We start from the raw sequence: 22,003 nt of genomic DNA, 5'->3' as shown, positions 1-22,003 counted from the left end.
AATATTTTTGGGGAAAGTAAAGGAGGATGGGCATAATGCCGACCATACTATCCTTTCTACGCCGAGGTCACAGCTTTAAGAAAACTCTACTTCACCTGCAACTGAGACCGTCAGGTTTAAAGGGTACTTTACTACTTACTTACTATTACAAGGCAAATATTTTTTTAAATATAAATTTATATCAAATTATTCTTCCGGAGACGGAAGCTAATCCCTTAAAATAGATGAATAAATCATGATTTCATCAAAATATATATTTTTATATTTTTTAATCTTGTTAGATCGCCATTCAATGAAACGTAAGGAAAGCACGACCTCCTTGTCTAGAATGTTTACACGTTTTATATTCCACAATAAATTTACTTTTGTTTACCGAATTAGCAAAGTGATTTTTAAATATATTTTTTTCCAGCATGGTCCAACTTAGAAAATAATGCAGTAAATTTGTTTCGCTCATGTGTTGGTAGAGAAGAAAAGCGTTATTTCAATTAACGCGTGAGTACCTAGTTGCATTGTCCAAACCTTTCCTGCTCGTATAAATGAAGGCGAAGTCCGTTTGAATTCACGTAATATTCTAAAAATACATTTTGTTGTCAACCTTTTGGTTAACAAAACCTTGAGCTAGAACCGTAAAACAACCAGTGTAATGCAGAATGAAATTTGGTAAATTAGGTTTTCCTTGTATCTGATTTGTTGGTGTTCCCGTAATTTAAAAAAAAAATCCATCCTGATTGGTTGGTTAAGTTTTGTTGTGAGTGAATATTGTCTTATTCAGCTCTCTGATTGGCTGATTTAAAAATTGAACAAAAAATAATTTAAAAAAAAACAAAACAATCGTAAAGTGTTGCAATCAAATTGTAATCGTAGGTCAAATTTTGTCTTACACTTGGGGTTTGTAAATTTATTGTGTCTACATTTCATTTACGGTAACTTTATTCATTTTACGGTAATTACATTTATTTAACGGTAGTTTCATTCATTTTACGGTAATTACATTTATTTTACGGTAGCTTCATTCATTTACGGTAAATTTATTGATTTCACGTTAACTTTATACATTTTACGGTAACTGTATTCATTTTACGGTAACTACATCATACCACATGTCAAGATCTAAACTACCCGTCACCTCTTCTACGTAACTTCTCCACCCCAGTATTAAACTCAACACTTAGTAACATGTATTAAAAGCATTGGAAAAATAAGTATTGGGTGCGGTTCAAATAGGTAGAAGTAAACAACCCATACACAACAGTTCAGTCCGACTAGTTCTTTTGTGTTTGGAGCATTCACAAACTGTGAAATGACCAACTCATTTCAACAAAATATTAAATGACCTACTCACTTCATGCTATTTGTTCTGTCTATTATTTGAACCAATGAAACGCCGTAAAATGACCAACTCAGTTCTACAAACTGTGAAATGACCAACTCAGTTCTACAAACTGTGAAATGACCAACTCAGTTCTACAAACTGTGAAATGACCAACTCAGTTCTACAAACTGTGAAATGACCAACTCAGTTCAACAAGCTGTGAAATGACCAACTCAGTTCTACAAACTGTGAAATGACCAACTCAGTTCTACAAACTGTGAAATGACCAACTCAGTTCTACAAACTGTGAAATGTCCAACTTAGTTCTACAAACTGTGAAATGACCAACTCAGTTCTTCAAACTGTGAAATGACCAACTGAGTTCTACAAACTGTGAAATGACTAACTCAGTTCTACAAACTGTGAAATGACCAACTCAGTTCTACAAACTGTGAAATGACCAACTCAGTTCTACAAATTGTGAAATGACCAACTCAGTTCTACAAACTGTGAAATGTCCAACTTAGTTCTACAAACTGTGAAATGACCAACTCAGTTCTTCAAACTGTGAAATGACCAACTGAGTTCTACAAACTGTGAAATGACTAACTCAGTTCTACAAACTGTGAAATGACCAACTCAGTTCTACAAACTGTGAAATGACCAACTCAGTTCTACAAACTGTGAAATGACCAACTCAGTTCTACAAATTGTGAAATGACCAACTCATTTCATGCTACGTGTTCTGTCTAGTATTTGAACCACAAACAAGCCATTGAACAACCAACTCTTTTTGTTTAACTTGTTCAGTCTTGTAAAATGAACCACCGACAAATGATTTAGAATTTAAACGCCTCCCACTACTCGCAAAACTTATGTACATCGTGACAATCATCTCTTGCTGTGTTGTGGTAATTATCTTTACCCGTTAATTACTTGCTAATGAAGAAGCATTAAGCTGGAAAAAAAGACTTGTTGCTTATTGATGACATAACAAATGCTATTACTACCCCACGGATTGCTATAATGCTAGAGTTAATATAATTAAAAATGTGTATATCATAAAGCTATATAATATACTTTTCGATATATCATAAATCATATAGCGAGGGGTTGTTGATGTGTATATATTTTTTTAAATTTATCCCTCCAAAAAGATAGCCTTTAAATGGAAAGACAGAATTTCAATACATGAGCAAATAACTCAGCTTAAAATAGGTACCCAACATTCCGCCATGTACTTGTAGTGAGGATCAGGATGTTCGCGGAGTTCTGAGGTAAGCGGAATTTAGGGGTAAGCGAAATCTCGTGGTATACAGAATTTTGAGGCATCGGACTGATCATTGCTCTACTTGCTTAACTTGCCGTCTTTCGTGGAATGCCGTTCTTAAACTTACTTCTTAAGTGATTTTTATTCAATATTCTAAAAGTGGTCAAGTTAAAATTGTGAAGCCCCACAGTCTCGTACTTATCTTTTTTTTTTAAATCTCAACATTCTTTGCTTTTTTAAATATGATACGTTTTTGTTTCGTAAAAAAAAATTATAACCGCCTTTTATAAAAATGTCATTTTTTTGTTCTTACAAATATGTAATAAACAGTTAATGACACGTGACTCTAAGACTTAAGAGCAAAAAGGTGACAAACGATTTCGAAAAAATCTTCGTCATCAAACAACAACGGAAAAAATACAACCACGGATATTTTTAAAAAAAATAACCTTTCAAGAATGTCGCTGACAACTTTTATCCCAAAACTTTAAAACACCGAAGCTTTTTAAAAAAAAAACAAAAAACAAACGAAACAAAAAAAAACAAAAAAAAAACAAAAAAAAAAAAACAAACTCAAAGTCAGCTTTCGCGCCTTATTCAAAACAAAAAAAAAATGAGTTACAACCCAAGAATGAAAACAGCTTTGCTATAAACCAGAAACAAGGGGCGACAATTTTCTCACAATAAAGATCGACAACTCTACCTCCACAAGGGCAGACAACTTCCCCACAAATCGAGAACTCGTCCACGACACCGCGCCCTAATAAAGTCAAACCGAGGGCAAACTATTAAAACCGAATCCGACAAACGCCCCGTGGCTGTTTTCTACCTGATGGAGAAATTGTGTCCAAAAGCCCCTTGTCATCGCGCCACGGAATAGGCTAAGTGGGCTTTTCTAAATGGGAGAAAGTGACGTTGTAATTCCAGACATTGAAGACTTGATCTGGAAACATTAAACACAGAAGGGCGAGGCTGGCGTCTTTACACGTCTTTAAAATCGACGTTTTAAAATTTGAGAGAGCTTAACTTTGCTTTTAGAACTCGGTAACTAGTTTATACCAACAAGTAAATAATGAGGATGTTCCGTGGAGTGATGTTATAAATATTTACATGTCAATCATGTGTTGGATTTCTTCCCATGCAGTGTAGAAAAAAGTTGATAGAGCGGTAGAGAGCTAGACTGTTAACCTGCTAATCCGAGAGTCTCGAGTTCGAAACCTGATCGAATTCGAATCCAGGTTCAAGAATGTCCCTGAGTCTACCTAACTCTGTTGGGTATCAACTTTAGGGAAGCAAAGGCGGCTGGACATTGTGATGACCACACTATTCCTTCATATGCCGAGGTCTCTGAAAGAGATGAACTCTGCTTCATCTGCTTCATGTATCTTGGCCACGAACGGGAAATGCTGATGATGTTTGTGTTGATGAATGTCATGTAGGCTGGACATGGTTAAAAACTGTTGCGATGACGTCATATTTACTCACCTATTCCAAACACACCGCGATGACGTCATATTTACTCAACTATTCTAAACACAACGCGATGACGTCATATTGACTCACCTATTCACAAACACAGCGAAATGACGTCATATTTACTCACCTATTCCAAACACAGAGCGGTGACGTCACATAAATCTGCATTAATTAGTTAAGTTAATTTAAAAATTAACTACGGTAAAAAAAAATGACATAATTCTCGATATTATTCAGTCCAGTTTATTATGTAGTCAATACTAGTAGATTTTTCTCTCACTTTGATCTCAACCCATCGTCAAACAAGCTCAAAATAAAATATAAGCCACCCGACCTAGCGGAATAATATTTTTCTTCATCCTATTGATTTAAAGCAGGGGTCTCCAAACTACGGCCCGCGGGCCGGATGCGGCCCGCGAGGTCCTCTCATCCGGCCCGCGGAGATCTTTTTGTCCACGGAAAAAACGTTTGTTGGTAATGGCTGAGGAACTTTGCCCAGAAAATCAAAGACATGCCTGGAAGAAACTGGCCCCCGAACTGAAAATTGATAGTTAATGCGGCCCTCGGACTGAAAAGTTTGGAGACCCCTGATTTAAAGTATGTTTGAACGATAAGACACGTTTTTTATTCCATTGAAATTTAACACTGGAAAATGCGTCTAAGCTCCGAATTTTCATTTTTAAACAAAATCTTTCAGCATGAAATATTTAAAAAATAAAAAATCTCAAAGTTTAATTCAATTATTTCTTAAATTATAGAAAAATTGTTTATGTTGAAGTAGATACAGCCATTGTTTAAGTTTACGTGTGGATAAATGTGATGTTAAGTTTCCTTTAGAAAGTTTATTCTTGTTTTACTTGATTGTATCGTCTGAGGGAGGCCTTACGGACAGAAATTACAAGGGGCAGGCTGACTTCATTAGATACATGGAATTAAGGGAATGGGCTCCGATAAAAAAAAATCTTTCATATACTAGAGAGCAACAATTTTTTTTCTCTACAGCTTTTTAAAAGGTACATTTTGTGTCCGTTAAAAAAACCCACTAAATTTAAGAACCCGAATTCCCACAAAAATTTAAAATTTTTACCAGAAAGCAAAATTTGAAAATTCATAAGAAATTAGTTTTTAGATCTGCACTTTAAATATGTAGCTGAGTACCCCAAAATATGGTAGAAGATTAGTAATTTATTCTTTATTTAGCTTTAAAGATTATACGTTATGAATGATGGAAATCCTAAGAATAGGTTAATTTTTCAAGATGGCCGCCGTAGTCATACTTACCAAGCTTTCCTCACAATTAAAAAAAATGAAACAAATATACGTATGTACCTTTAAAAAAGCTATAGAGAAATAAGGGTTTCCTAAAGAGTATTAAAAATGTTTTTTTACCGGCGCCTCCCCCCTTAAAGCAACAGCTATAACGGACAGCAGTTACATTGCTGGACAGCAGTTGAGGATAGCTGTTAGATGACAGGACATTATTTCAGGACATCAGTAGGACATAAACTTACTTCAGCACTCATAAAGTGGGACATGAATTGAGGACAGCAGCTAGTTAGGATATGAATTGAGGACCGCAGCTAGTTAGGACATGAATTGAGGACAGCAGCTAGTTAGGACATGAATTGAGGACAGCAGCTAGTTAGCATGAAGACAACATCTAGCCGACTTGCTGTTTTTCTCGCGACCTTTGAAGACAACACACTGTCTGTGAACTGAATTCAACTTTTGTTCCTTTAAATTTAAACGATCCTGACTTTCCCATTTCACCAGCGGGCTGAAATGTTTAGTACTTGTGTGTCAGTAGGTGATGTAGTATCGTATCGTGGTGCAGTATCGTATCGTGATTCAGTATCGTATCATGATACAGTATCGTATCGTGATACAATATCGTATCGTGGTGCAGCATCGTATCGTGGTACAATATCGTATTGTGGTACAGTATCTTATTATGATGCAGTATTGTATCGCTGTGCAGATTCGCATCGTGATGCAGTATCCTATCTTGGTATAGTATCGTATCGGTGTACAGTATCGTATCATGATGCAGTATCGTATCATGGTAAGTATCATATTGTGAAACTGTATCTTATTATGATGCAGTATCGTATCGTTGTACAGTATCGTATCGTGAAGCAATATCGTATCGTGGTACATTATCGTAACGCAGTGCGGTATCGTATCGTGATGCAGTATCGTACCGCGGTGCAGAAACGTATCATGGTACAGCATCGTATCGTGATACAGTATCGTATCATGAAGCAGTATCGTATGGCGCATAACCAGTTGGCACGTATACTTAATTGTCCCGCACTAAATTCTCCCACACTACATTCTCCCGCACTATATTCTTCCACACTAAATTCTCACACACTAAATTCTCCCACACTAAATTCCACCAAACTAAACTAAATTTTCCCACAATAAATTCTCCCACCCAAAAATTTCCCAAATCTAAACTCGATACAAAAACAGTCTCCACGAAATTCACCCAAACATTCAACTCCCCCATACTAGATTCCATCACACACTCCCCCATCCACCCATCCCACCCAATGTGGAATAAAAAACTGACAGAATATTAGTGTTACTTCCGAGAGTGGACCAAGGTGTAACATAGTTCACAGCGGTTTGCTGTCGTCTTTTGGTTGAGTTAAAATATCTCGCGCGTAGAACTTTTTTATCCGGGGAGAAAACAAACAATAATATTTTTAAAGGGAGATAATTATAATATTAAACGACAGAAAGAAATAAAAAAAGAAGTAATAACATTTTGAAACAAAATTAAGTAAACAAACATTAGTATTAATTATAAAAAAAATATATTAGAAAAAGGCATACAATTTTTTGGTGAATAATCACAAAATTTTAATTACAACCCCTAGTAATTATTAGCTGTCAATCTAATAATCAGCCGAGACTAGTATCAACCAGCTGTAACATTAATACCAAGAAGATTCTTCTTGATTTGTTCTTGAAGCATCTCATTTTGAAATTTTTCCCACCAAAAAAAAAATCTTGTTACGACGCAGTATCGTATCATGATGCAGTATCGTATCATGATGCAGTATCGTATTGAGATGCAGTATCGTACCGCGGCGCTGAAATGATGTTTACAGTATCGAATCGTGGTAGAGTATCGTATAGCGGAAAAGTATATGACTATACCCGATTATACCCACTTGTTATTACTGATGACTGTAAAAGAAAGTCACAAGAAAAAAATTCACAGAAATGAAGTCACAATTTTTTTTTCCAGGTAGAAAAATTACAGTACAAAGTCACAATAAAAGTATTGTCGGATAAAAGTGTGAAAGAAATAAAATCATAGAACGAAAGTAACATACATGTTCTATATAAGTATCGATTTACTTGTTGAAAAATTGTAAAACCTAGTGCGTCAATACATGTTACTAATGTTTTAAAAAACAACAACATATTTATACACTTTAAAAGCATTTTAGCTTCCAATATTAATCAGACTTTCATCTCAATAAGCAAAAAACGATACGATAATTACACATAGCCTCAAGCTTTATTACATATTGAATTGAATACTCGCTATAAAATATTTACTAAGTAAATGTCAGGTTTTTGTAACGTTTCGGTATTTAGCCTTGACCGCATGTTTTGTGGCGAGAATGGTTTATGAGATGGTGCTGGTAAATGAGGTTGAAATATTAATGAGAGGGCAGATCATACTAGTTTGGTATTCTTCGGGCAAATGCAATGTCCATATTAAAATAAACGTATATTGAATACACAGTGTACACTGGTTGGGTTGGAAAATTTATTACATCTTGAAAAACCCAGAGGGTACGTATTTCAGTCTGACATAATTATACAACTTAATTTATATATATATATATATATATATATATATATATAAATATATATATATATATATATATATATATATATATATATATATATATATATATATATATATGTATATATATGTGTGTGTGTATATATATATTTATATAAATGTATTTATTTATTTATTGATATATTTATTAATTTATATAAGTAATGTATTTATTAAGTTTATGTTAATTCCAAATTTTCAAATATTTAGCTAATCAGCAGAAATGTCCTTAGCAAATGTGTTGTCTTTCCCTGTGAATCTATTCCCTATGTTTTTTATTCATATTAAATTTTGTCAGTGATTTTTTTTTCCTTTGCCTATTTGTCTGCGATTTTTTATTCCTTCAATCCTCGTACTCACCCCCATCACATCCACCTCTTACACCCCATCACAACAACCTCCACTTACCCCGCCCATCACAACAACCTCCACTTACCCCGCCCATTACAACACCCTCCACTTACCCCGCCCATCACATCAACCTCCACTTACCCCGCCCATCACAACAACCTCCACTTACCCCGCCCATCACACCCACCTCTAACTACACCCCTATCCCAGCACCTCCTCTATACCCCCATCACCCTCTCTCAGTCCGTCTACATCTACATAGTCTGGTCTGTGCTGATTTAAAGATGGTCGTATTGGAAACAAATATTTTAATTACGCAAAATTTTTTAATTAAATTTCTTTTTTTCCCATTCTGATTTGAAAGTCTGAAAAGTTAATCATTGTTAAGTAAATAAGATAATGATTGTTATACAATTTTATAACTTAAAAATAATATGTTGATTATAATTTTTTATTACAAAATTAAATAAGAAATAGATACTTAATTCTTATAACTTTTATTTTTGTTAAATGTTTTTTTTACCATATCTTAGACAGGGCGTGGGTGGGGGTGTTAGGTATGGTGACATTGTTAGGGGTGTTTTTTTTTTATTGAAGCAAGGTTTAGGAATTTCGTATTCATTAGCATTTTTTTTTGTAATGAAAAAGTGTGACGTCATACTTTCTTAAACAACCCCCCCCCCCCCCCATTGAAAAAGTCATTCAAACGTTCACACTCCAAAAAGTTTCCCTTCCAGAAAATGATTAAAATAGTGACATCCCAAAAGTCACACTTCAAAAAGTGAAACCCCAAATGTCATAATCCATAACGTGACACTCCAAAAAGAGACACGTGACCTCTCACAAATTGACACTCCAAAACCACACTCCGGAAAAGTGTCACGTCAAAAAATGACAGACATGTGACACTCTGTTGATCAATTGCGAGAAGAATCATTTCAACAAATGTCAGCACAACTTCACCTCAGTGACACGAGTTATTGCCCTTATTGTCAATAAAACCAATCATATTCCATATTTCGTTTCGTTTACTTGATTTTCTCTTCTTTGCTGCCGATAGCACTGCAAGTTTTTAAATTTGGAAAATAGAAAAAAAAATAGAAAAACAAAATGAACAATACAATTTAGCCCAAATCCAAATGTCTTTATGATTTTTTTGTTCAATGTCGAAAAATACAATTTTCTAGGATATTATTTTTTTTTAATTCTTTGGCTTTCAAACAATGTGAACGCTCCATCAAACTACAGCTGGAGCCTCCATTGAACATTTCTGGAATTATGCTGAGATGGGGGTGGGGGGATAAAATAATAGGGAAAGGGGGGCGGGACGGAATAACAAAAAAATCTAAAGAGGGAGAGACGCGAATTGGCCTTGTGTAGTTTAAAAAACAGCAAGTAAAGAAAAACACAAGGGGTGGCTATCACGTGACATGCTAATCGGGTCACGTGACTTTGACTAGACCAATGGGCTTCAGGTGAATTGGTGAAAGGTGTAAGACGTTGTTAACTTACTCCCCCCTTCCCAAGCAGTAGCTATTTTACAAACAAATTTAAGTTTTAATTAAATACACATTAACATACTTTACATTCACGTCGTCAAAGAATAAGTCATGCCAACGTCACATTAGATGTTTTAATGAGGTTATTAATTAATTGATCAAAAAATAAAGTCAATTAGTTCATCAGATAATTTCCCCAAAATTTCTTATATATATTTACCTTCGCCTTTACAACCACCACCCACTGCACCAGCTATGATCAAATCACCCATCTTCCTCTTAACAAAACAACGCGAAAAAAAAAAATAAAACCACTAGTAAATACTTCACCGACAGTCTTCGCTAAGGCGGAATTACTTTTTTTTTTTTTGCCGATGCTGAATTTTGAGATGAGCGATTATCGATGTGAAGGATAAAAAGTACCAGCGCATTATCCGGAAAACGCATTAATATTTTATCCTGCGCGTGTATGCGTACTGATCATGCGTATTGAGAAAACATTTTTTGGCGATTCGCTTCGTTTTCGCGTTTCAACTGAATATTATGAACCCGATTCATGAGCCTAGTAAAAATCTTATAATTTATTTAGCATTTTAAACGATATGAAAGGTATTTTTTTTTAAATTGAAGTCGGTCGTTCGGTGGGTTTCTAAATTGAAACATATAAAAAATAATTAGAAGAAATGTTCAACACTGATATTACTAAATTATTTCATGTCTTAGCCTCGTATGTACTTTACATATCTTTCTAAAGAGTTGCAGAAACAGTTTTTCTTTTAAATTATTAGTTGCTTTTTTTTTCAAACGCTTCGCTAACAAGGGTACAACTCCTATTACTTGTGCTGTTTATTATATGCTTGACTGCTAGTCAGTGGGTCTCAAGTTCGGATCTCATTCCCGACTGTCCCTGAGTCCACCCAGCTCTGATGGGTACCCAGCTCATGTTAGAGAAAGTAAAGCCGGCTAGTCATAATGCTGACAACACCACCCCTTCATTGACCGTCTTCAAGACACATATGAACCCTACTTCATCCACCCAACGGATCATCAGGTTTGAAAGGTAAACATTACTTTTAAATTCAATTAATCGACACCAAGCTATAAATATATCAAGCGTGTTTTTATCTTTATCAATTAATCAGTTGTTCAATTAATTCCTAATTAAAATTTCTATTTACGGGTCAAGCTGAACTAAGTGCGTATTTTCATTAATTAACGGATTAATTTATTTTTGAAAAAAAATATAACGATTAATAATTAATAACTGTAAACTTTCTATGAAAACGAAATCTATATAAAACGGTATAAATATTTCATTGATAACAAATAATTAATATTTCAAAGTTTGAAACCCAGGCGAAAACAAAATCTAAAATAAAAATATCATAGACAGCTAAACGAAAATATAAAATTATGTTTAACGTTCTATTCACATAAATCAAAACTTAATATAAATATGTGGCCGTGGAGACATTTATGCTATTCGGAGACCTACTCGACTCCGTGTAGAAATTTTTTTATTTACATAAAAACAAAACTCTATGCAGTTTAAAATGTAGAAGTTTCGATGAGAAAAGTCTGGGCGGATTTGTCAAGATGACCAGGATGTCGTCGTTAAACCCCCTAACTTGACGGACAAAGGCCGTCCCCTGGGGGTATACATCAAAGACAACGCCATTAAAGTTTTAGCCAAAGTCTTTCGAAAGGGAAAAATTAACGCGGATTTTGACACGAATTAAAGATATTTAAATTTGGCGCTCTGGTAATTTTGTCAATAAAACAATAGGACACTGAACTTGATGGTTATATGATTTCGTCACTAAAACAACTCAGGAAGTTTGACGATTTCGTAATCTCAGATCTAAAAAAACTCAGTAAAACTTGCCGATTTCCTAATTTTGGCACTAAAACAACTCAGGAAACTTGACGATTCCTTAATTTTGGCACTAAAACAACTTAGGAAACTTGACGATTCCTTAATTTTGGCACTAAAACAACTCATTACAGGAAACTTGATGGTTTCTTAATCTCAGCACTAATACAACTCAGATAAAGAAACTTGACGATTCCTTAATCTCGGCACTAATACAACTCAGATAAGGAAATTTGAGCGGTTTATTTATCTCGTCAATAAAACAACTCAAGAAACGTGACGATTACTTAATCTTGTCATTAAATCAACTCAGAACTCTGTAGGCCTACTCTGTGTATGTAAATGTTGTTGACGGACGGCATTAACAGTACCATAGGTAGTTGCAAATAACTTTTAAGTAAGTAAAGCTAGACAACTAGCCAGAGGTAGTTTCAAATAACTTTTAAGTGAGCAAAGCTAGACAACTAGCCCGAAAGTCTTGAGTTCGAATCCTTGTTAAATGCAGCAGAATGTCCCTTAGTCCACCCAGCTCTGATAGGTACCTAACTCCATTAGGTAAAGTAAAGGCGGATGAACATAATGCTGACCACTCTATCCCTTCATAGGGCACAGAAACAGGTAAACTCTACTTTACTTGCCCCATAGACTTTAGGGATCGCATATATATGAGGGCATTCTCCAGATTCCACCCAGCTCTGATAGGTAGCCTAACTAACTGATGTTGGTGAAAAAATAACTGCTGCTGGGCAAAGTGCTGACTACACTATCCCTTCATATGCCGAAGTCTCTGAAAAAGATTAACTCTACTTCATCTGCACCGTGTGTCTTAGGCACGAACGGGTAGAGATGATAATAAATAAAAGTTTTTTTTTTTTTACATTTTACTTTAAATATATCAACTAAAGTGCATGCATAAATTGTCTGGCCAATTAATTACCAACTGCCGGAAGTCATTATCCGTCAGAGCTGCGTGGCCACAGGGGACTAGCACGGGATTCGAACTCTGACCGCTTGCTATCTATAATTCATAAATATAGATCTGTTTTTTTTTACAACAAGCAACCGGATACCGGGATTTCGCGTTACATATAAACACCGTGATAGAATAATATATTTTTGTTGTTTTAGTTAGGGTTTTGGTATAATATCCAAAATGTTATTAAATCAATATAGAATATATCCTAAATCAATCTAGAATCTACCCTAAATCTATCTAGAATCTACCCTAAATCTATCTAGAATCTACCCTAAATCAATCTAGAATCTACCCTAAATCAATCTAGAATCTACCCTAAATCAATCTAGAATCTACCCTTAATTCAATCTAGAATCTACCCTAAATCAATCTATAATCTACCCTAAATATATCTAGAATCTACCCTAAATCTATCTAGAATCTACCCTAAATCAATCTAGAATCTACCCTAAATCTATCTAGAATCTACCCTAAATCAATCTAGAATCTACCCTAAATCAATCTAGAATCTACCCTAAATCAATCTAGAATCTACCCTAAATCAATCTAGAATCTACCCTAAATCAATCTAGAATCTACCCTAAATCAATCTAGAATCTACCCTAAATCAATCTAGAATCTACCCTAAATCAATCTAGAATCTACACTAAATCAATCTAGAATCTACCCTAAATCAATCTAGAATCTACCCTAAGTCAATCTAGAATCTACCCTAAATTAATCTAGAATCTACCCTAAATCAATCCAGAATCTACCCTAAATCAATCCAGAATCTACCCTAAATCAATCTAGAATCTACCCTAAATCAATCTAGAATCTACCCTTAATCAATCCAGAATCTACCCTAAATCAATCTAGAATCTACCCTAAATCAATCCAGAATCTACCCTAAATCAATCCAGAATCTACCCTAAATCAATCTAGAATCTACCCTAAATCAATCTAGAATCTACCCTAAATCAATCTAGAATCTACCCTAAATCAATCTAGAATCTACCCTAAATCAATCTAGAATCTACCCTAAATCAATCTAGAATCTACCCTAAATCAATCTAGAATCTACCCTCATTCTATCATGAAACACACATCAACCTTCCTGAATAATCGCCAAGACCACATGAACATAGTGCTGAACCACACAGAACCAGCATAAACCCAACCCAACCCTGGACCAAAGTCAACCAAGCCCTAAACCCCGCCGGATTCAACTCTAAGCCAACATAAACCCAACCCTAACCCCCCCCCCCCCCCGTAACAAACCTAATCCAGTATAAACCCAACCCTAAACCCCCCTGTACCCAACCATAATCCAACATAAACCCAACCTTAATCCAACATAAACCCAACCCTAATCAAACATAAACCCAACCTTAAACCCCTCTATACCCAACCCTAAACCCCTCTACACCCAACCCTAATCTAACATAAATACAACCCTAAACTCCTCTGTACCCAACCATAATCCAACATAAACCCAACCTTAAACCCCTCTCTACCCAACCCTAATCTAACAGAAACCCAACCCTAAACCCCTCTGTACCCACCCATAATCCAAAATAAACCCAACCCTAAACTCCTCTTTACCCAACCTAATTCAACATAAACCCAACCCTAAACCCCTCTGTACCCAACCATAATCCAACATAAACCCAACCCTAATCCAACATAAACCCAACCTTAAACCCCTTTTATACCCAACCCTAAACTCCTCTGTACCCAACCATAATCCAACATAAACCCAACCTTAAACCCCTCTCTACCCAACCCTAATCTAATAGAAACCCAACCCTAAACCCCTCTTTACCCAACCTAATCCACCATAAACCCAACACTAAACCCCTCTGTAACCAACCCTAGGCCAGCATAAACCCAACCCTAAACAAGCATAAACCCAACCCTAAACCCCTCTTTACCCAACCTAATCCAACATAAAACCAACACTAAACCCCTCTGTTTCCAACCCTAATCCAACATAAACCCAACACTAAACCCCTGTTTGCCCAACCCTTAACCAGCATAAACCTTTCTATAAATCAGCAGAAACCCAACCCTGAACCACAAAAAACCCAACCCTAAACCCACTGAACCCAACCCTGCCACCTGACCTCACTTGTCTAGCTAACGCCGAATGCTGTGGCCTGTCAAACATTTTATACTGCTGCAGCTGTTGTACTACTGATGGTTTAGGTTTCAAGACAATCAACAACAGAAAGTTCCAATCGCTTTTGTTTTCGCTTCAAACTGAAAAGAAAAAAATATTCAAATAATGCTTACAAATTTCAACTTACATACATTAAGTCATATACACAAGTACCTAACATAAAATAAAATGTTATAAACAAACAGTTCATCTTATAAGGCAGTAGCCACATAGATACCAGATGTTTGCCTGAAAGATAGGTGCCCAAATGCCGTTTTCCCGAAGGTCATTTTCCAGTGTGAACATTTGCCCGAAACCCCCCTACCAGAATGGTACATGCCTGAATTTTTTACATTTTTTAAAAACAAGTAGAGGTTGTAAATAAAAAATTGACTCCTTATTTCAACAACTGTGATAAATCTATGCATCAGTGGCGGAACTAGAAAAAAAGGGCCATCCGCAATAGAAAATTTTGGGCCTCATATATTTATATATATATATATATATATATATATATATATATATATATATATATATATATATATATATATATATATACATATATATATATATATATATATATATATCTAATATATAAAGCTCAGTTCTGTAACGTGTGGCGAAAAAGTTTGTCGTTGACAGTTCTATGGATTTAAGTGTTAGATTTTTTATCGTGCTCATAGTCTAAATTTACGAGTCAAAAAATTACCATTGAAAGTCTTTAAAAACAATTTTCATTCTATTTACTTAGAAGAATAATTTTCAATTATGAACGCGACATAAAATTTTTAAAAAGTGTATCGACGTTTATAAAATTTCTAAAATTGTGTCGGAAATGTATTGACTGCAAAGTTACTTCCCTTTAATGAAAAATAAATCCTTAAGAAGAGAGAATTAACATTTTATTACTTTGTTTTTGGTGTTAAGAAAAAAAAAAATAATTACACAATTAGCGGGGATTGATTAAGTGCAATGTCGTTAGGTATTTTTAACACTGCCTTTTATTTATTCTATACACTGAACATACTGTTCAATAATTATTATTTTTTTTTTAAATCAATAACATTTAATAAGCCAGGTCCTACAAATCATATACGTTTATTTCTTTCCATTTACGGATAAGCTTGGAGTATTATCATTTTTGTTCACTAAATTGAAACAGGCGCGTCCGCCGGCGCCCCTGCACGGTTTGATTTGGCACCCTGGGCTATCATGTGAGCGCTATGCTGCATAATTTTGTTTTAAACAGTGCGATAGACTATGGATAAGAAAGGTTACTATAGTCTTTAAGTGAATCAAATCCGGGCGTCCTCCGGCACCCCGACAGGGTGCTATTTGGCGCCCCGGGCCTTCCGGTGTACGCTATGGTATCTACGTTCGCGTGAGTTCAAAAGACTATAAATAAGTTATGCACTATAGGCGTTTACTAAGTTCAATCAGGCGGTGACGTCATGGTGCGTCCTCTGGCGCCCAGACAGGGTGCTTTTTGGGGTCCCGGGCCTCCCGTGTTCGGTTTCGCGCCTACGTTCATTAAAGTGAGTGCAAAAGACTATGAATAAGTTGGGGTACTATAGTCGTTTATTAAGTTGAAGTAGGCGATTCAGCCCCGTGAGCACTTTGCGTTTATATTCGCGTTAGTGTTTTCTTTGTGTTTAGGTTGGGTTTGCGTTAGTGGTTGCGTTTTGATTTGGTTCGTTTTTGTTCTTTCTTTTTTCGTTTTCGTTTGTGTTTTATTTTCATTGGGTTTGTGTTTGTATTTGTGTTTGAGGTTGGTTTTGCGTTTGGATTTGGTTTGTTTTCGTTTGTTTTTTCTTTTGGGTTTTTTTTCTTTGGGTTTGTGGTTGGTTTTGCGTTTGTATTTGGTTTGTTTTCGTTTGCTTTTTCGTTTGTTTTTTTCTTTGGGTTTGTGTTTGTGGTTGGTTTTGTGTTTGGATTTGGTTTGTTTTCGTTTGCTTTTTTCTTTGTGTTCGTATTGGTGTTTGTGGTTGTGGTTGGTTTGTTGTAAGTTTTTGTTTTCGTTTGTATTTGTAATTGTGTTAGCGTTATGTTTGCGTTTTGTTGTTTTGGTTTTGGTTGGTTGTGGTTTGGGTGGGCAATGCCGGGTTTATGATGATTACTAAACACACAGGTGATGGTCTTTAACAGAAGGGTTTTTCACAGAAGCCAGAGCAGGGCCTGGCCGGGACGGCTAGTATATATATATATATATATATATATATATATATATATATATATATATATATATATATATATATATATATATATATATATATATATATATATATATATATATATATATATATATATATATATATATATATATATATATATATATATATATATATATATATATATATATATATATATATATATATATATATATATATATATATATATATATATATATATATATATATATATATATATATATATAAACTAAATACGAAAATATCAACATGGAGTACTCAATACGGGCTTGTTCGAAATTTGACAAAATTAAAGTCTTAGTTTTTAATTTTTAATTAAAACATATTACAACAACACATCATTTGTGTGAATGCTATTAGTCTGTTTTGAAATTCTCTATTTTAATATCTAACATGGTGCTTCCTAATTTACAAGGCGGTCAATTGAATATGAAGCATGAAAGCTTTTTATGTGTAATGGTTTCTCGTCTTAAGTATTTTTGTATTTATATTATTAGTTTTTAATACATTTCCTTTTATACTATGCCATTCTTCATTAATTATTTTTATAAATAATAATTAAGAGAAGTAGCCTAATTGCTTTTTAATTTTTTTTAATGCAAAAAAAAAAAAACGTTTCTTAATGGACCTTTATCAGATTTTGCTTCCGCGTCACGTGATTCGGTCAGTCATTTTGTAAACACGGCCTATGCCCGCTGTATTTCCATTGTCACATCGACGGTGTTTTTAAACTGTTTCTCAATATTAAAATAGAGAATTTCAAAACAGACTAATAGCATTCACACAAATGATGTGTTGTTGTAATATGTTTTAATTAAAAATTAAAAACTAAGACTTTAATTTTGTCACATCGACGGTGTTTTTAAACTGTTTCTCAATATTTTCTATTACTCTAAGTTATTTTTAACTTTGCACATAAATGTGTAAACAGATCTGCACACAAGTCATGATAAAACAAGTTATCAAAGTAGATTTAATTAATATTATTAATAAAATTTAAATCGCCGGCTCTGCTCGACAATATTACAGACAAGGTTTCAAGTAGAATCTCGATCTGGAAGCTGAGATGAAGCAAATGTTGTTCTGTGAAGGTTAGAAAATTTAAAAGGTAATTATTTTTTTATTTTCTACTAGATCTGGATCTACTATCTACACTACTAAGACTTACACTTACTAAGTTAACTAGACTAGCCTAGACTACTGCATCTAGATCTAGATAATTTAGATATCTAGACTTTCTAGTTTTGATCGGCTCCATGTAAGCCTACATTTATATAAATCGATCTAGATCTAGATTCTATAATTATTAATAGATCTAGAATCTACTCAGATTCTAGACTAAGTCTAGATCTATATTCTATACTTTTGATTTTAGATCTAGATCTCATCTAGACTAGATCTTCCACTTCACAGCTAGATTCTAGATCTAGAGAATCTAGATTAAAGTATTTTTAAACATTTAATCTAGATCTAATAATTTATTGAAACCTTTGATAAAAAGTTAGTATTATTATTCTAGACTAACATAAGTTTGTAGGCCTAGATAAAAAATAAATAAAGTTAATTTTTAAATAGAATCTATAGATTTAGATTTCTACTAGTACTAGTACTATGATAATACAGCACAATCCATGTAAGATCTCTAGATCTATAATAGTACTAGGCATACTGCCTAGCTTCGCTTAGGTTTTTAAATAACATTTGAGAATTTGAATACTTAATTATTTAGCGATGGATTTGGTGTTGAGTGCTTTAATTTAAACAGTAATGCTAACTTTAGAAAAAAAATGTTTTAGTTTGTCATTTAAATACCGTTCGCAGAGAAATATCGGAAAGTTACGCAATGTATAAGTAAAATGGAATTAGAACTACACAGCTTCCATGAACAGTACATCTCATAGTTTTTATTACATTGCCTTTTGAAATTTATTTATTTATTTAATTGGGATACGTAACTAAATTAACAACTTAATTTTGTACTAAAACAAATGCTATACTTCGTCATTTTCTGTTTCTGTTTAAAATAGTATACAATTATTTGAAAAATAATAATTTAAAAAACGTTACCTCCCTTGAAAACTGAACGTATGACGTATGTCTTTGTTTTTTTTTTACAAACAGTTGCTATGCTTATATAAGAAATTACGGTATATGAACATATTTAACAACTATAATGGCTGTTTCCGACGGGAATAAAGTTTTTTTGTTAGCCTCCATGGTCGGTCGTCGACGTCACATAATATTAAGGGGATCGTTCGTCAATTTATTTATATATATATATATCTCATATAAGGAGAATTTCACTCAAGATCATCTTTTAGCCCTCGTCGAGGGCTTTGAGTCTGACCAACAGTTTTTCCATACGGCCTAGTCATCTATAGTAGTGTATGCAAAAAATTAGCCAGATATACTGAGCTTAAGTATTCTAAAGTCTGCGTTGAAATGACCCTCTGTTTTTCCCATAAAATACAAAGATTATATAGGGAAATACAACTGGTCAGTTTTGACCCCTTTACGAAGTTTTCCCAGATATGCCGAGTTTTTTGTGACACCCCAAGGTGTTCTCCTACCACCTCACAAAATTTCAAGGGGGGGTCGTCGGAGGAATTTTTTTTTCGTAATAGAGCTCATATAAAGAGAATTTCACTCGCGGTCACTTTTTAGCCCTCGTCGAGGGTTTTGAGTGTAACCGACAGTTTTCCCTAAAGGTCAAGCCATTGACCTAGGAGCATGCAAAAAATTAGCCAGATATACTGAGCTTAAGTACCCTAAAGTCTGCGTTGAAATGACCCTCTGTTTTTCCCATAAAATACAAAGATTATATAGGGAAATACAACTGGTCAGTTTTGACCCCTTTACGAAGTTTTCCCAGATATGCCGAGTTTTTTGTGACACCCCAAGGTGTTCTCCTACCACCTCACAAAATTTCAAGGGGGGTCGTCGGAGGAATTTTTTTTTCGTAATATAGCCCATATAAGGCGCCGGTCAGTCGAGGTCAGTTTTGACCCCCGCTCCGTACACTTTTTGCCGAACCGTCACCGGCCCTCGTGTTCTATCGCCATAAGGCACCTTAGTGCCAAATTTGACGCGCCTGCGGCGCCGGGAAGTGCCCTATCGGGCACCCGACCACTTTGCTTTATATATATAGATATTAACTGTAGCCTGCTTTATAAAAGAAAGATCTAGATAAAGCTTAACTTTAATTAATATCACTTTATGTAGTAGTAGTATGTTAAATTGTATAGTTTAGTCTGGTTTTGTTTTATTGTTAAGATGCTCATGCAATTTTTATTGCTCTTTTGAACAGGTTTTAGATGGTTCTTACAAGTGTCACGAAGGACTATCACACCACCCACCAGCTTGAACACATTTTGCGGCTATTGCCAACTTTGCATGACTTCTATCAAAAAAATTATTGCTTGGAGTATTTAACTGCTCTAATAAAATAAAACCCACATATGTTCAATTTCAGTTGTTTTCTTATAACCTTACCAACTGTTTGCTACAATATCATTAAAAAACCTGTGTTCATTGCAAATAGGGGATCTATGTACATTTTATTTGTCAGATTTTTATTTGTAGGCTATTGTCTTACTTTGTTATAGTATATGCGCAATCCCCAGGCAATAGCTTTAACATTTACAAGAAGACACAATTTATTGAAGTAATTTTCCTCATAATCACTTTATTTGAATTGTTAAAGTGCTTGTCTGAACTGTATATAATTATAAAAGTAAGTTCAACAATTGTATGCACCGTAATACACATTCATATCCCAGTGGCGTAGCCATGATCGTCTCAAGGGGGGGGTTCCAATTTTTACCCGGGGACAAACTTTCGATTTGCACCCCCCCCCCCTCAAACTTTCGATTTGCACCCCCCCTCAAACTTTCGATTTGCACCCCCCACCCGTCATACTTTTTCTATATACCGAGGGGTCTATGGGGGGGGGGTTATGACCCCCCCCCTAACCCCCCCCCCTGCCTACGCCACTGTCATATCTAACAAGCAAAATAAACTTGGCTGCAGATTACCAACAAAACATGAATGTCCTTGTTTATGTCAGTAAATACATAGACATACTATCCACTGCATACCAAGTAAATTACCAAAAAGTCTACTTTGTTCTAAGTATACAGAGAAATAACAAAGACAATTGAAAAAACATTGTTAATTGATTTGGTTTCTACATTGTTTTGTCACAAATTAGAAATATTAGAAGACACAAACATGTTTCTTCCAGATTTAAAATAAAATACTTAAAAAAAAAACTTTTTAAAAAACCACGTTTTTCTTGTGGACTAAAAAGTAGAAAATAACTATTTACATACATTTGATGACAAAAAACGTGGGTACGTTCACCATCAAATTTCCCGACCCATCTGCCCGACCCACGTTTTTTGTCATCAAATGTATGTAAATAGTTATTTTCTACTTTTTAGTCCACAAGAAAAACGTGGTTTTTTAAAAAGTTTTTTTTTAAGTATTTTATTTTCTCCTTTTTAGTCCGTTGCTACACATGAAAAACGTGGTTTTTAAAAAGTTTTTTATATAGTTTATTTTCTACTTTATCTAATCACTTGATTAAGTATGACTTGACTAAGTGTTTTTAAATACACGGACTAAAAAAATCTTGAGCGACCGATACGCTTTAAACAGAGAAAGGGTGTAATTTACGTTGCTGGCGTGGAGATCTACTCACGAATCACGTGATCAAATCTCCCATAAACAAACAAATAAACGCGAAGCTGAGTTAAGGAAAAACGTGTTTATGTGTATTTTAGCATGCCCAGCGTACCAACCGTGTCACCGTTAACAATGTGTTACCGTGTCCGTTCTCCTTTTTAGTCCGTTGCTACACATAAAAAACGTGGTTTTTTAAAAAGTTTTTTTTAAGTATTATATTTTCTCCTTTTTAGTCCGTTGCTACACATGAAAAACGTGGTTTTTTAAAAAAGTGTTTATAAATACACGGACTAAAAATCTTGAGCGACCAGGATTCGAACCTGGGTTGTCGCGGCCACAACG

At 34.6% G+C, this 22,003-nt stretch overlaps 1 protein-coding gene across 1 annotated transcript in view; it reads right to left on the bottom strand.

Moving 5' to 3' along the window:
* The window catches only part of LOC131956752 (uncharacterized), a 330,429-nt gene that overhangs the window by 11,155 nt on the left and 297,271 nt on the right, over positions 1–22,003 (bottom strand). The window contains exon 2 of the mRNA XM_059321331.1: positions 14,739–14,869. Coding sequence (XP_059177314.1) covers positions 14,739–14,777 — 39 coding nt within the window. The 5' untranslated portion in view covers positions 14,778–14,869. The remainder of the gene's footprint in view (positions 1–14,738; positions 14,870–22,003) is intronic.

The sequence above is a fragment of the Physella acuta genome, unplaced genomic scaffold (genome assembly GCF_028476545.2).
Source record: "Physella acuta isolate Inbredline_101_S28 unplaced genomic scaffold, ASM2847654v3 ptg001174l, whole genome shotgun sequence".
NCBI classification, from domain to species: domain Eukaryota; kingdom Metazoa; phylum Mollusca; class Gastropoda; family Physidae; genus Physella; species Physella acuta.
This window is presented reverse-complemented; position numbering and strand designations above follow the sequence as displayed.